We start from the raw sequence: 15,080 nt of genomic DNA, 5'->3' as shown, positions 1-15,080 counted from the left end.
GAGAATCTAACCCGGTCATGTGATGGACACATAGGTGGAAAGCTCATTGCAATAAGAGTGTCATAGACCTCTAATGGGACAAGGCACACACCTTTGTCATTATCATGTGATCGGGCAAAGTTTCATCCTACAGAATTTTAGGGTCCATTCCTTTCTTTGAAGAACATAACATGGTTTATCAAAGTGGAAGGTGAAAGTCAACCCAACTTGTCATGAAGATGTTTTTTCTATCACCCCAAAGTCTTTCTTAGTGCAAAATATCCAGTGGGTCCCATAGACCTGAGTGATACCAAAAGTGTCCTCTTCTGCATGCTTTGGGGAGGAGTACAGCAGCTTAAAATAAAAATAATCATGGGTCTTTGTTACTATTTGTCTTCTCATATGGGCCAATGGGACCTTTTGGACCCCCTTGGGCTCCAGGGCTCGGATGCAGCTATTCGGGAAATTTTAGAGTTGGTGCAAATAGATTTGCAGGACCTGGTTAATTGACAACAACAGTAATCCGTAGCTCCTGAAAGCCACCTCTTACCTGACATCATCTTTAACTCCTCTTTTGATTACCCGGCATGGGGCAATGTCGTCATTGTGGTGTGACACACATGTAACATGGCACCACGCCGGTGAAACAAAATAACAGTATAGGATGCCATCATCTATGAGGTGGTTTTCTGGGCTCCCATTCAGCAGGCTCAGGTTACTGACGTGGCTGATAGACCGGGTCCCATGAATCGATTGGTACCAACTCTAAGAGATATCCATTCATATATCTATCTATTCCATACAGAGTGCTCGAGTAATAAAGGTACCACACAGTCTATGTTTTTAGCTTTTTTTTTTTTTTTTTAACAAACACTCCTGTGGTCAAACTTTTCGGGTATGGCACACCCCAGAGTCTTTGATTGGGGGTATACTTTAAGAAACACTCCTGATTTGTTCCACCGATGGAAGGTTTTGATAAGAAGTGAACAGAGCTGCACGTAACTGTGTTACCAAATCCATAATCGGTAACATAAAGAAAATCAACGTTGCGCTCACCCACGGGGGTTGTGCTATTTAGGCACAGCTCTAAAGTCAGTTTTTGGGATGCAGTGAATGTTGCTGCCGCTTATTTGGGCAGTGCGTGATGGTATAATTTAGGCAAAACAGAGTGGCTGGGTTTATTCTCAGTATGGTGGTAATGTTTAGGCACAGACAGGCGGTATTGTTTAAGCAGCTTATGGTGGTATTGTTCGGGTACTCTATGGTGGTATTGTTTAGTCACAGCAAGGTAGCAGTGTTTATGCACTGTATGATCATATTGTTTATGCACTGTATGATAGTATTATTTGGGTACTGTGTGATAGTATTATTTGGGTATTGTTTGGTGGTATTATTTATGCACTATATGATGGTATTATTTATGTATTGTCTGATGGTATTATTTGAGTAGTGTGTGGTGGTATTGTTTATATACTATATGATGGTATTCTTTAGACACTGTATGATGGTATTGTGTATGCACTGTATGATAATATGGCTTAGGTACTGCATGGTGGTACTCTTTAGGGACTGTCAAATGATATTATTTAGATACTCTATGATGGTACTTTTAGGCACTATATGATGGTATTGTTTATGCACTGTATTGTGGTATTATTTGGGTACTGTATGATGGTATGTTTCAGGCACTGTATGATAGTATTATTTATGTACTGTCTGGTGTTATTTGGGAACTATATGGTGGTATTTATACACTGTTTGATGGTGTTGTTTATGCACTGTATGATAGTATGGCTTGGGTGCTGCATGGTGGTACTCTTTAGGCTCAGTCGGATAGTACTATTTAGACACTCTATAATGGTGTTGTTTAGGCACTATATGATGGTATTATTTATGCACAGTGTGATGGTATTGTTTGTGTACTGTATGATGGTATTATTTATGCACTATATGATGGTATTATTTATGCACAGTGTGATGGTATTGTTTGTGTACTGTATGATGGTATTATTTATGCACAGTGTGATGGTATTGTTTGTGTACTGTATGATGGTATTATTTATGCACTATATGATGGTATTATTTATGCACAGTGTGATGGTATTGTTTGTGTACTGTATGATGATATTATTTATGCACAGTGTGATGGTATTGTTTGTGTACTGTATGATGGTATTATTTCTGCACTGTTTGATGGTATTATTTATGCAGTGTATGATGGTATTGTTTATGCACTATATAGTGGTATTGTTTAGCAATTGTAAGATGGTGTTAATTGGGTACTGTTTGGTGTTACTGTTTAGATATTGTCCCGATATACAAATGGAGGACCCATTCTGCAACAATATATAAGATATTCTCTAGGATACATTGCTACCAAGGTGCACCGCCTTCCTTCTGGGAGATCAATCCCCTTCAATGGTCTTAACAAAAAAATCCATTTATTGATGACTTGTTGAGGCTCATCAATAAATCAAATTTTTCTGAAAACCTTTGAAGTGGCTCATGATCCATCACATTCCCAGAAGAAAGGCAGAGCTCCCTGGGAACATTTTATACTGGTGTATACTTTTTGTCTACTCTTGAAGCAAGCCAAGTATTATTTCGGAAGTTCCTCTGTCCGATCACTAGATCATCAAAACTTCTCTCATGCCGAACTTAATTTACATTGACTCTTGAACCAAACAAATTACTTCTGACCTCCTAGTTGTCTCAAGGGTCCTGTTGTCTAAGGGGCCATAGAAGAAGACGCCATGGCACTAGGTAGACTTTGAATTGGCCAGGGGCTTCTAACTTCTGTTCTGTTGACTCCACCTTGACACAACTTTTTCTCGCCTCTTCGGCTTCTCCGGTCAACAATTATTTATTGGATGCTGTTATTCCGAATGACACTCTACAAGTCTTCAGTTCCTCCTGAAGGTTTTCCATGAAAAATACTTACAAGGTCATATAATACTTTAACATCACGGAGTAATAAAGTCTAAAGCCCCACAGTAACAACAGATTTCCTATGATGGTCTCCATATCCAGGGTCTCCACCAGCCTCATGATCTGTAATGATGTTTCCAGAAGTCTACAGCCCACCAGATATTTTTATGATATAAGTAAGTGCTTCGTAAATCAATCCCAAGAACCCGGAGACCTCGGAGCAGAAATCCCTCTGGCACTGTTTCATTTCTGTAATGGTTGATAAATGACAGTGATTCTCACTACAGCTCTGGAGAAAATTTAAAGGATGACATGGAGCCATTGGGGACATTAGACGACAGTTTCAAGATCAGCAAAAACTCCCAAATTAGATTTTTTCTGTCTGAAAGAGGCCAAAATGTCTCCAATAAGGAAGTGGGCGCTTGTCGTCAACTGGTGCCTCTCGTCTAAATGGGTTGTTGATCCGTAGGCTTAGTCAGATGGACAGACTGTGTTATATTGTGTGTGGAGACATCATAGAGTGATGATGGGGATCTCGATGTGTCTATCGATCTTCGGGTAAGTGCCTGCTCCTGCAGATTGAAGACGGTCCTCCTGACCTTTGCACTCTCTGCAGACGGAGAGGAAAACTCATTAATATTCATCCCGAGATGCAGCCTTCTCTTGACAGGATCCCATGTTGCTAGGTCGGTATAATGAAGCACCAGTGGCTTCTGGACTCGGCTGTTTCATCTCCTTCCAAGGATTGTTAACCCCCCAGCTGCAATGTCTCAGGACTGAGACCCCATAGACACAGAGGATAGGAACAACTGTACACAGGAGCATGGCGGCACAGGGGTTAATAATGACTGTCTGCTTATTTGTAGACACATAGAATACAATATATTTGTTGGCTGCTGACTATCATTGTCTAACTGTATACCTATCTATATACTGTATCATATCATCTGTCTCACATATAGATCTTCTCTATTTTATATCCATCTATCTCTCCATCCATCATATCTATTATCTATCTATCTATCTATTATCTATTATCTATCTATTATCTATCTATCTATTATCTATCTATTATCTATTATCTATCTATTATCTATCTAAGTATCTATCTATCTATTATCTATCTATTATCTATCTATCTATTATCTATCTATCTATCTATCTATTATCTATCTAAGTATCTATCTATCTATTATCTATCTATTATCTATCTATCTATTATCTATCTATTATCTATCATCTATCTATCTATTATCTATCTATTATCTATCATCTATCTATCTATTATCTATCTATCTATCTCTCATTATCTATCTATCTATCTATTATCTGTCTATTATCTATCATCTATCTATCTATCATCTATCTATCTATTATCTATCTATTATCTATCTATCTATCTATTATCTATTATCTATCTATTATCTATCTATTATCTATCTATCCTTCTATCTATTATCTATCTATTATCTATCTATCTATTATCTATCATCTATCAATCTATCTATCATCTATCTATCTATTATATATCTATTATCTATCTATCTATCTATCTATCTCTCATTATCTATCTATCTATCTATCTATTATCTATCATCTATCTATCTATCTCTCATTATCTATCTATCTATCTATCTATCTATCTCTCCATCCATCATATCTATCATCTATCTATCTATCTATCTATCTATCTATCTATCTATCTATCATATCCATCTATCATCTATGTATCTATCTATTATATATCTATTATCTATCTATTGATCCAGCAGCTATCTACTATTTGTCTATTTTTCTATTATATCCCACCTATTCACTTCACATCTATCGAATATCTATAGGGATTATAGGAACAATGGATGGGGGCACATCCAAATTGGGGGCTATGGAAGTCCATGGCATCTTATACAGTTGAAACCAGAAGTTTCCATACACTATATAAAAGACACATCTGCATGTTTTTCACAATATCTGACATGAAATCAGAATAAACCTTTCCCGTTTTAGGTCAATTAGGATTACCATCATTTTTAATATTTGCCAAATGCCAGAATAATGAAAGAGAGAGAATGTTTTAAGGCATTTTTATTACTTACTGCAAAGTCAAAAGTTTCCATACATTTCATTAATATTTGGTACTATTGCCCTTAAACTGAATGACTTGGGTGAAACGTTTGGGATCTCCTTCCACAAGCTTCTCACAATAGTTGGGCGGAATTTGGGCCCATTCCTCCTGACAAAACTGGTGTAACTGATCCAAGTTTGTAGGTCGCCTTGCTCGCAGCCTTTTCTTCTTTGCCCATAAATTTTCAATAGGATTGAGATCAGGGCTTTGTGATGGCCACTCCAAAACATTGACTTTGTCATCCTTAAGCCACTTTGTTACCATTTTGGCAGTATGCTTCGGGTCATTGTCCTATTTCCACCCAAGCTTTAACTTCCTGGCTGATGTCTTGAGATGTTGCTTCAGTATAGCCACATAATCTTCTTTTCTCATGATGCCATCTATTTTGTGAAGTGCACCAGTCTCTCCTGCAGCAAAACAACTCCACAACATGATGCTGCCACCCCCGTGTTTCACAGTTGGGATGGTGTTCTTAAACTTCCAAGCTTCTCCCTTTTTCCTCCAAACGTAACGATGGTCATTATGCCCAAAAAGTTAAATTTTAGTTTCATCAGACCACAGTCTCCAAAAATAAAGGTCTTTGTTCTTGTGTGCATTTACAAACATTAATCTGACTTTTTTATGTTTCTTTTGGAGTAATGGCTTCTTCCTGGCAGTGGCCTTTCAGCCCATGTAGATACAGTACTAGTGTCACTGTGGATATTGACACAATCTTACCAGCTTCCACCATCATCTTCACAAGGTCTTTTGCTTTTGTCCTTGGGTTGATATGCACATGTCGGACCAAAGCACGTTAATCTCTGGGACACAGAACCCGTCTCCTTCCTGAGCAGTATGACTGCTGGACATTCCCATCTTGTTTGTACTTGCGTATAATTGTTTGTACAGATGAGCGGGGCACCTTCAGGTATCTTGAAATTTTACCCAAGGATGAGCCAGACTTGTGCAGGTCCACAATTCTCTTCCTGATATCTTGGCTGATTTCTTTAGACTTTCCCATGATACTACACAAAGAAGTAGTGTGTTTCAAGTGTGCATTAAAATACATCCACTGGTGTGTCTCTAATTAACTCAGATGTTGCCAAAAAAACTATCAGAAGCTTACAAACACGACATATGGGCAGTCCAGAATGGTTTAAAGGCATAGTAATCTTAGTGTATGTAAACTTTTGACTTTATGCAGTAAGTAATGAAAATGCCTTAAAACATTCTCTCTCTCTCATTATTCTGGTATTTGGCAAATATTAAAAATTATGGTAATCCTAATTGACCTAAAACGGGAAAGGTTTATTCTGATTTCATGTCAGATATCAAGAAAAACAAGAGTTTGTGTCTTTTTATATAGTGAATGTAAACGTCTGGTTTTAACTGTAGCTCTCTTTCTCGCAGCCTATGACATGCGCTCACATACTGCCCTGCTTCCCCCCCCCCCCCGAGCGCTCTTCTTCCCCCAGCAGAATATATGTTTTCTCTTCCTCCTTCATGGAGATGAAATCCAGGAAGAGATCGGAGAGTCTCCTGAAGTGAGTGTCCCTCACTGCTGAGTATTTGGTGCAGTGTAGAGGGAAATGGGTCTCATTGTCCAGGGCCTCCAGGTCGCAGTGTGGGCACAGTCTATCCTCTCTGGGCTTGTAGCTTTGCCTGTGCCGGCCAGATTCGATGGCCAGATTGTGGGCACTGAGTCTATAGTGGCTCAGGATCTGGCGGTCTCTGGGGTCCGGGAGTTTCTCCAGATATGGAGCCAGTTTGTAGTCTCTCTGATACATGTTCAGTTTCTGTGATCTATCTATTATGTCTACTACCCTCTGAGCCGCTCTGCAGATCTTCATTGGACGGTTTGAAGCCATGACAGTCCATTTTAATAGGAAAGGTGTAATACTCCATTTCCCCTGTGGGGGAGCTGCAGGGAAATCAAACACTTGCTGCAGGATTCCTCCAGAGCTGATCGGTGGGGATTTCAGAGGTGTAACTTTTTGTGATCCACTTCCAGTCAGTCTCCTTTAAGGAACGTTGGGTCAAACAAGTTATTTACCTCTAGAAGTAAATATTTGGATTCCATTGAGAAAATTCATATTTTATCAACATGACATGTGATTACTTATCAAGTGGTGAATATCGGTTTTCTGATTATTTAACCCTTAATCGTTGGAGCTTTGCAGCAAATGTGATGATAAACTCTTCCCTCAGTCCTCCGCACTTTGGACTTGGTGCTGCGTACGTATTACGGATCGTTAAAATGATTCTATTACTCAGGATGAAGCACGACCTGTTTGAATCGAAGCTGAGCGTCATCAGGGTAATGCTGTCATGTCTGGCGGATAAATCATCTCAGTGTCATACGAATGAATAAAACTTTCTGTACAATGGGATTACTTCTCTATGCACATTAACCTTCCTATCGAAAAGGATGTGGGCGCCCCGGAGCGAGCAAAAGAAATTAATCTGACATCACTGATGATACAGTCGTCCATTAGATTTATTACAGCAGTGAGCAGAAAGTAAGAAGAGAGAGAAAGAGCGGAGTCTAGGGAATGGAATCCTTACAGTGACCTCTGCAGGCGGGTAGGGGTACTGCAGTCTAATCACCACGATCACATTGATTAGAGTAATTTAACAAATGTTTGGATTTAACCAGTATGGCAACAATTTAAAAAATATATATAATTACATTCCCAACTAAAAAAAAAAATAGAGATGGCATAGTCACATAGTAATTTTTTCCAATACGTTACAATCAAATTTATTATTTTATTATTATTATTATTATTATTATTATTACTACTACTACTACTATTGTTGTTTTCATCATTATTTATATTGTTAATATTGTTATTATTTAATAATTAATATTTTGTGATTTATATATTTAATTATATATTCTGTCATTATTAATTCACTACTATAATTCATAATTTAATTATGGCATTATTATATTCTAATTATATTAATTATCATTTACGAATAATAAAATAAGCAAACATTGACATAATAATAAAAATAATAATAATAATAATAACAATAATCTGAATCAATAATATTTATACGGGGTGATTTTATAATATAAGGGCTCATTTAAATAATAATGTTAATAATAGGAGTAATATAAATAGCACGAATACTGATAAAAAGAAATGCGTGCAGTAACTCTCCAATAATTACAAAAAAAATTATATTTCATAACACAATTACAATATATAATAAAAAATGTGATTAAAATACTAAAAAAAGGTCAAAATAAAAATTAAATCAATTGTAATTACCGCATATTAATACATATTAAGTAGGAATCCATCCAAATAAGCCGATAAAATATGAAACATTGTTATTAAAGAAACGACTTCAGTTTTCAATTTGTATGATAGAAGATAAAAGATAAAACTGTTATAAATGCATCAGGTGCTGGCAAGGGCTAAAGCATCATAGTTCAGACAAGAATTTATTAAAGTGGAAAGCAAATAAAGTTTTGATCGGATCAGAACCATTAATAATACATGCAGCACCTGGTGCTGATGTGAATGTGTTTTTTTTTTTTTACTTAATGTTTATTTATAATTACATGGAACATTTTATTAGATAATAATAATAATACTCATTACAAATAAATAAATAATAATTACAATAATTGAATAATAATTACAAATAATAGTATAAATAATAATTAAAAATAAAATTTAAATGAATAAATTAATAATAATTATAATTGCAAGTAAATAAATAATGACAATAATTAAGTAATATTAAAAATAATAACATAAATAATAATCATTTTAATAAAATTGTAATGAATAAATTAATAATAATTACATATGAATAATAATTACAATAATGATATATTAATTACAAATAATAGTGTAAATAATAATTAAAAATAAAATGTAAATTAATAATAATAATTAAATAATATTAAAAATAATACCATAAATAATAATAATAATTTTAATAAAATATTAATGAATAAATTAATAATAATAACTACACATAAATAAATAATGACAATTATTAAATATTAATAAAAAATAATAGTATACATAAAAATACAACGTAAATGAATAAATTAATAATAATAATAATGACAATAATTAAATAATATTAATTAAAATACTAAAATAAATAGTAATAATTTAAAATAAAATTTAAATGAATGAATAATAATAATAATAATAATAATACTAACAAAAAAATAATAGAGATGAGAAAACTCGTACTTTAAATTTCAGGGTTCGTACTGGACACTTAATGTCTGGTGCTAAATTCCAAATACGGAATAATCCCCGAAGTCCGTTTTAATGTTCAGAGCTCCGGGCAAAGGGAGAGAGAGAGAAAATATTTTCAATCTCCAAAGTTCAGGTCCCCATTGATTTCAATTGGGCTTGGGTTCAGGTTCAAGTTTGGGTACTTTGGACAAAAGTTCAGTTGGGTACCAGAACCCGCTCATCCGTAATAAATGAAACTAATAATAATATTAATAATAATAAATAGTCACATAAATAATAATAATAATAAAAAACATCATGATAATGAACATAATAAATAATACAATAAAATAATCACATAAATAATAATAAAAAAATAAAATAATAATAATAATAATACAATACATCATAATAATGAACATAATAAATAATAAAATAAAATAATCACATAAATAATAATAATAATAATAATAATAATACAATGCATCATAATAATGAACATAATAAATAATACAATAAAATAATCACATAAATAATAATAATAATAATAATAATAATAATAATAATAATAGTTATTATTATTATTTGACTCTTTTGTTCTGCTGTTATCATTTTATAGATGCAGAAATGGTCCCCTCTCCCGTGTTGCCCCCCGCACCAGGCCGGCTCCATGCTGCTCCTCAGCTGTCCCACGCTCCATGACTCGCTGGCTGCTCTTTCTTTGCCCAGTCAGGCTGGGGATTGTCAGGACAACGCTCTGACAGGGGGGAATATTTTCATAGGTGTCTGTGTGAGGGGCTGGTGTGTCAGCAGTCACAGCGCAGACCGTCATCTGCTTGACAGCTGTAGGGGGGAGAGGAGAAAAAATTGCCTTGTGAATGTGTTCCTGCAGCCATTGTGCCGCCCACCATTAATATATGGAGAACTTCTTAAAGGGTAATTGACCGACAGACTCCAAAGTTGCCAACTGTTCGGCCAAAGCCATGAAAGAAAACAGATTGTGGCCTTTCGAGGGTGAAAATGAAGTTTAACGTTGGGTTTTGGAGTTGTTAAGACATGGGGGCGTCAATGGGAGCCACTTGAGACAGACAAAAAGATTATTCAAGCATGTGGGGAGTTGTAGTCCTGTATCGAGAAAGAGAAGCAATGGATGGATATGTGACTACAGAGCGGCCATATTTGGGGATACTTTACATGGTCGCACTGCTCTTCTGTACTAGTATTATAGTATTGTCATAGGAATGAAATAACACATTCGCCTCTGCTACATCTGTACAGAAACCACATAGTTCTGCATGACAGAGCTGTTGGCTCCCGCTGTGCCACCGAGCGGCGCCTTCCAGGGACGCCATATCCTCTCCAAATTAATATTTTTAATGAATTTCTTATGAATCTGCGTCATCCATGTTATAGAAATCCATTACACCGGGTCCGAACAAAGATGAGTTTGTTGTCTACGGTTTTACTTAGCATTGTTAACCAAAATCAGTCTAATAAAGGGCTAAAAATATTTTTTTGCAATTGGCTAGCATAAAGAATTTTGCACCGTTTGTCTTTTACAATCAGCTGAGAGGAGCTCAGAAAAAGACAGATACAAGATTTAGAATATTTCTGGTCAGCTCATTAGAAGGAGTTCGCTGATGGATACTCAGTTTACTCATTCCTCAGCCAACAACAGACAGAGCAACATAGAAAGCAAACGGTGCAACATTTTTAATGAAACTCAATTGCAATAATTATTTTCAGCCCTAAATAAAGACATTTAGGGAAAACAAAAAACAATTGGACATCTCCAAAATAACAAATTCAGCTCACTAGGAAACATCCAGTCCTGTACTCTCTTTCTAAGATAAGTCCAGATGATGGCAGCAGGTTGGTCAGAGCCATTAGTAAGGGGGGAGGACCAGGCGGCGGCCCCTTGACTAATCCTTTCTTCTTTCCCATATGAGTGAGCGCAGACGGCTGGGGCCCCATTATGTCGCTGCCGCTGCTGGAGGGTGAGTGTCCGGGACACAGAGGCGAGAGTTTAGGATCAGCAGGAAAATTCTTGGTAGACAGAGGAAGTTTAGCAGAAGATGAGACGTCCTAAATGACTTGTCCTGCACAAGATTGATCATTTGTGGGGGAACTTCATGAACTCCCTGGTGGAGGATGTGGTGGAGGAGGAGGAGGTGCTGACCACCACTGGATGATCTGTCCTCACAATCAATGGGGACACAAGCTGCTCCGCACATCTCTGGTTGGATCTGGACCTTGTTCTGAGTAACTTATGGCCTGGCAGTGGCACGAACCTTACTGTTCCTGACCCTTTCCATGGGATTATTCCTTCTGGCGCTGCTGACCCATCATATGGGATTATACTTTTCACATGGGATTATAATTTTTGGATCTACAAAAATGGAGCTACAGGTCCTGTATAGAGCTTTACTGTGGGTACTGCTGCCTCCTTCTCTCCTATCAGGTAATGATCACACTCCTTCCAGCTATTGTGTGAGGTCAGCGCAGTATATTCAGGCTGGAGGAGCAGTACTGTCGCTTCTGATATAAGGATGTAGCAGAGCTGGATTTCTCCTTGTAGCAGAGCTGGGTTTCTCATTGTAGCAGAGCTGGGTTTCTCATTGTAGCAGAGCTGGGTTTCTCATTGTTGCAGATCTGGGATTCTCATTGTTGCAGAGCTGAGTTTTTCATTGTTGCAAAGCTGGGTTTCTCCTTGTAGCAGAGCTGGGTTTCTCATTGTAGCAGAGCTGGGTTTCTCATCGTTGCAGAGCTGGGTTTCTCATTGTAGCAGAACTGGGTTTTTCATTGTTGCAAAGCTGGGTTTCTCATTGTAGCAAAGCTGGGTTTCTTATTTTAGCAAAGCTGGGTTTCTCAGTGAAGCAGAGCTGGGTTTCTCATTGCAGAAAAGCTGAGTTTCTCATTGTGGCAGAGCTGAGTTTCTCAATGTAGCAGAGCTGGGATTCTCATTGTAGCAGAGCTGGGTTTCTTATTGTAGCAAAGCTGGGTTTCTCAGTGAAGCAGAGCTGGGTTTCTCATTGCAGCAAAGCTGAGTTTCTCATTGTGGCAGAGCTGAGTTTCTCATTGTTGCAGAGCTGGGATTCTCATTGTAGCAGAGCTGGGTTTCTCATTGTAGCAGAGCTGGGTTTCTCATTGTAGCAAAGCTGGGTTTCTCATTGTAGCAAAGCTGGATTTCTCAATGTAGCAGAGATGAGTTTCTCATTGCAGCAAAGGTGAGTTTCTAATTATAGCAGAGCTGGGTTTCTCATTACAGCAAAGCTGGGTTCTTCATTGTAGCAAAGCTGGGTTTCTAATTGTAGCAAAGCTGAGTTTCTTATTGTAGCATAGCTGGGTTTCTCATTGTAACAGAGCTGGGTCTCTCATTGAAGCAGAGCTGGGCTTCTCATTGTAGCAGGGCGGAGTTTCTCATTTTAGCAGAACTCGGTTTCTCATTGTTGAGAGCTGGGTTTCTCATTGTAGCAGAGCTGGGATTCTCATTGTAGCAGAGCTGGGTTTCTCATTGTAACAGAGCTGGGTTTCTCATTGTAGCAAAGCAGGGTTTCTCATTGTAGCAAAGCTGGATTTCTCAATGTAGCAGAGATGGGTTTCTCATTGCAGCAAAGGTGAGTTTCTAATTATAGCAGAGCTGGGTTTCTCATTACAGCAAAGCTGGGTTCTTCATTGTAGCAAAGCTGGGTTTCTAATTGTAGCAAAGTTGAGTTTCTTATTGTAGCATAGCTGGGTTTCTCATTGTAACAGAGCTGGGTCTCTCATTGAAGCAGAGCTGGGCTTCTCATTGTAGCAGGGCGGAGTTTCTCATTTTAGCAGAACTCGCTTTCTCATTGCAGCAAAGCTGGGTTTCTCATTGTAGCAGAGCTGGGTTTATAATTGTAGCAGAGCTGGATTTCTCATTGTAGCAGAGCTGGGTTTCCCATTGTTGCAGAGCTGGGCTTCCCATTGTTGCAGAGCTGGGTTTCTCATTGTAGCAGAGCTGGGTTTATCATTGTTGCAGAGCTGGGTTTCTCATTGTTGAGAGCTGGCTTTCTCATTGTTGCAGAGCTGAGTTTCTCATTGTTGCAGAGCTGAGTTTCTCATTGTTGAGACCTGGGTTTCTCATTGTTGCAGAGCTGGGTTTCTCATTGCAGCAGAGCTGAGTTTCTCATTGTAGCAGAGCTGGATTTCTCAATGTAGCAGAGCTGGGTTTCTCATTGTAGCAGAGCTGAGTTTCTCATTGTAGCAGAGCTGAGTTTCTCATTGTAGCAGAGCTGGATTTCTCATTGTTGCAGAGGCTGAGTTTCTCATTGTTGTTGAGGCTGAGTTTCTAATTGTTGCAGAGCTGAGTTTCTCATTGTTGCAGAGCTGGGTTTCTCATTGTAGCAGAGCTGGGTTTCTCATTGTTGCCGAGCTGAGTTTCTCATTGTTGCAGAGCTGGGTTTCTCATTGTTACAGAGCTAAGTTTTTCATTGTTGCAAAGCTTGGTTTCTCATTGTAGCAGAGCTGAGTTTCTCATTGTAGCAGAGCTGGGTTTCTCATTGTAGCAGAGCTGGGTTTCTCATTGTAGCAGAGCTGGGTTTCTCATTGTAGCAGAGCTGGGTTTCTCATTGTAGCAGAGCTGGGTTTCTCATTGTAGCAGAGCTGGATTTCTCATTGTAGCAGAGCTGGGTTTCTCATTGTTGAGAGCTGGGTTTCTCATTGTAGCAGAGCTGGGTTTCTCATTGTAGCAAAGCTGGGTTTCTCATTGTAGCAGAGCTGGGTTTCTCATTGTAGCAGAGCTGGGTTTCTCATTGTTGCAGAGCTGGGTTTCTCATGGTAGCAGAGCTGAGTTTCTCATTGTTGCAGAGCTGGGTTTCTCAAGGTAGCAGAGCTGGGTTTCTCATTGTTGCAGAGCTGGGTTTCTCATTGTAGCAGAGCTGGGTTTCTCATTGTAGCAGAGCTGGGTTTCTCATGGTAGCAGAGCTAAGTTTCTCATTGTTGCAGAGCTGGGTTTCTCATGGTAGCAGAGCTGAGTTTCTCATTGTTGAGAGCTGGGTTTCTCATTGTTGCAGAGCTGGGTTTCTCATTGTAGCAGAGCTGGGTTTCTCATTGTAGCAGAGCTGGGTTTCTCATTGTAGCAGAGCTGAGTTTCTCATTGTAGCAGAGCTGGGTTTCTCATTGTAGCAGAGCTGGGTTTCTCATTGTAGCAGAGCTGGGTTTCTCATTGTAGCAGAGCTGGGTTTCTCATTGTAGCAGAGCTGGATTTCTCATTGTAGCAGAGCTGGGTTTCTCATTGTTGAGAGCTGGGTTTCTCATTGTAGCAGAGCTGGGTTTCTCATTGTAGCAAAGCTGGGTTTCTCATTATAGCAGAGCTGGGTTTCTCATTGTAGCAGAGCTGGGTTTCTCATTGTTGCAGAGCTGGGTTTCTCATGGTAGCAGAGCTGAGTTTCTCATTGTTGCAGAGCTGGGTTTCTCATGGTAGCAGAGCTGGGTTTCTCATTGTTGCAGAGCTGGGTTTCTCATTGTAGCAGAGCTGGGTTTCTCATTGTAGCAGAGCTGGGTTTCTCATTGTAGCAGGGCTAAGTTTCTCATTGTTGCAGAGCTGGGTTTCTCATGGTAGCAGAGCTGAGTTTCTCATTGTTGAGAGCTGGGTTTCTCATTGTTGCAGAGCTGGGTTTCTCATTGTAGCAGAGCTGGGTTTCTCATTGTAGCAGAGCTGGGTTTCTCATTGTAGCAGAGCTGGGTTTCTCATTGTAGCAGAGCTGGGTTTCTCATTGTAGCAGAGCTGGGTTTCTCATTGTAGCAAAGCTGGGTTTCTCATTGTTGAGAGCTGAGTTTCTCATTGTTGAGAGCTGGGTTTCTCATTGTAGCAGAGCTGGGTTTTTCAT

At 38.3% G+C, this 15,080-nt stretch overlaps 1 protein-coding gene across 3 annotated transcripts in view; it reads left to right on the top strand.

The window, feature by feature from the left end:
- DCC (DCC netrin 1 receptor) overlaps nt 1-15,080 on the top strand; it is a 1,219,041-nt gene that overhangs the window by 293,429 nt on the left and 910,532 nt on the right. For 2 of the 3 annotated variants that reach the window (XM_073681325.1, XM_073681306.1), the window contains exon 1: nt 11,150-11,686. The exons of the other annotated variant lie outside the window; for it this stretch is intronic. In XM_073681325.1, the coding sequence (XP_073537426.1) occupies nt 11,539-11,686 (148 nt within the window). In that variant the 5' untranslated portion in view covers nt 11,150-11,538. Of the gene's footprint in view, nt 1-11,149; nt 11,687-15,080 lie in introns of those variants that run through there. 3 annotated transcript variants of the gene reach the window in all.

The sequence above is a fragment of the Phyllobates terribilis genome, unplaced genomic scaffold (assembly GCF_046119375.1).
Source record: "Phyllobates terribilis strain yellow unplaced genomic scaffold, ASM4611937v1 Scaffold_1__5_contigs__length_1240528914, whole genome shotgun sequence".
Classification (NCBI taxonomy): domain Eukaryota; kingdom Metazoa; phylum Chordata; class Amphibia; order Anura; family Dendrobatidae; genus Phyllobates; species Phyllobates terribilis.
The sequence above is the reverse complement of the archived record's forward strand: the minus strand, read 5'-3'. Positions and strand labels throughout refer to the sequence as shown.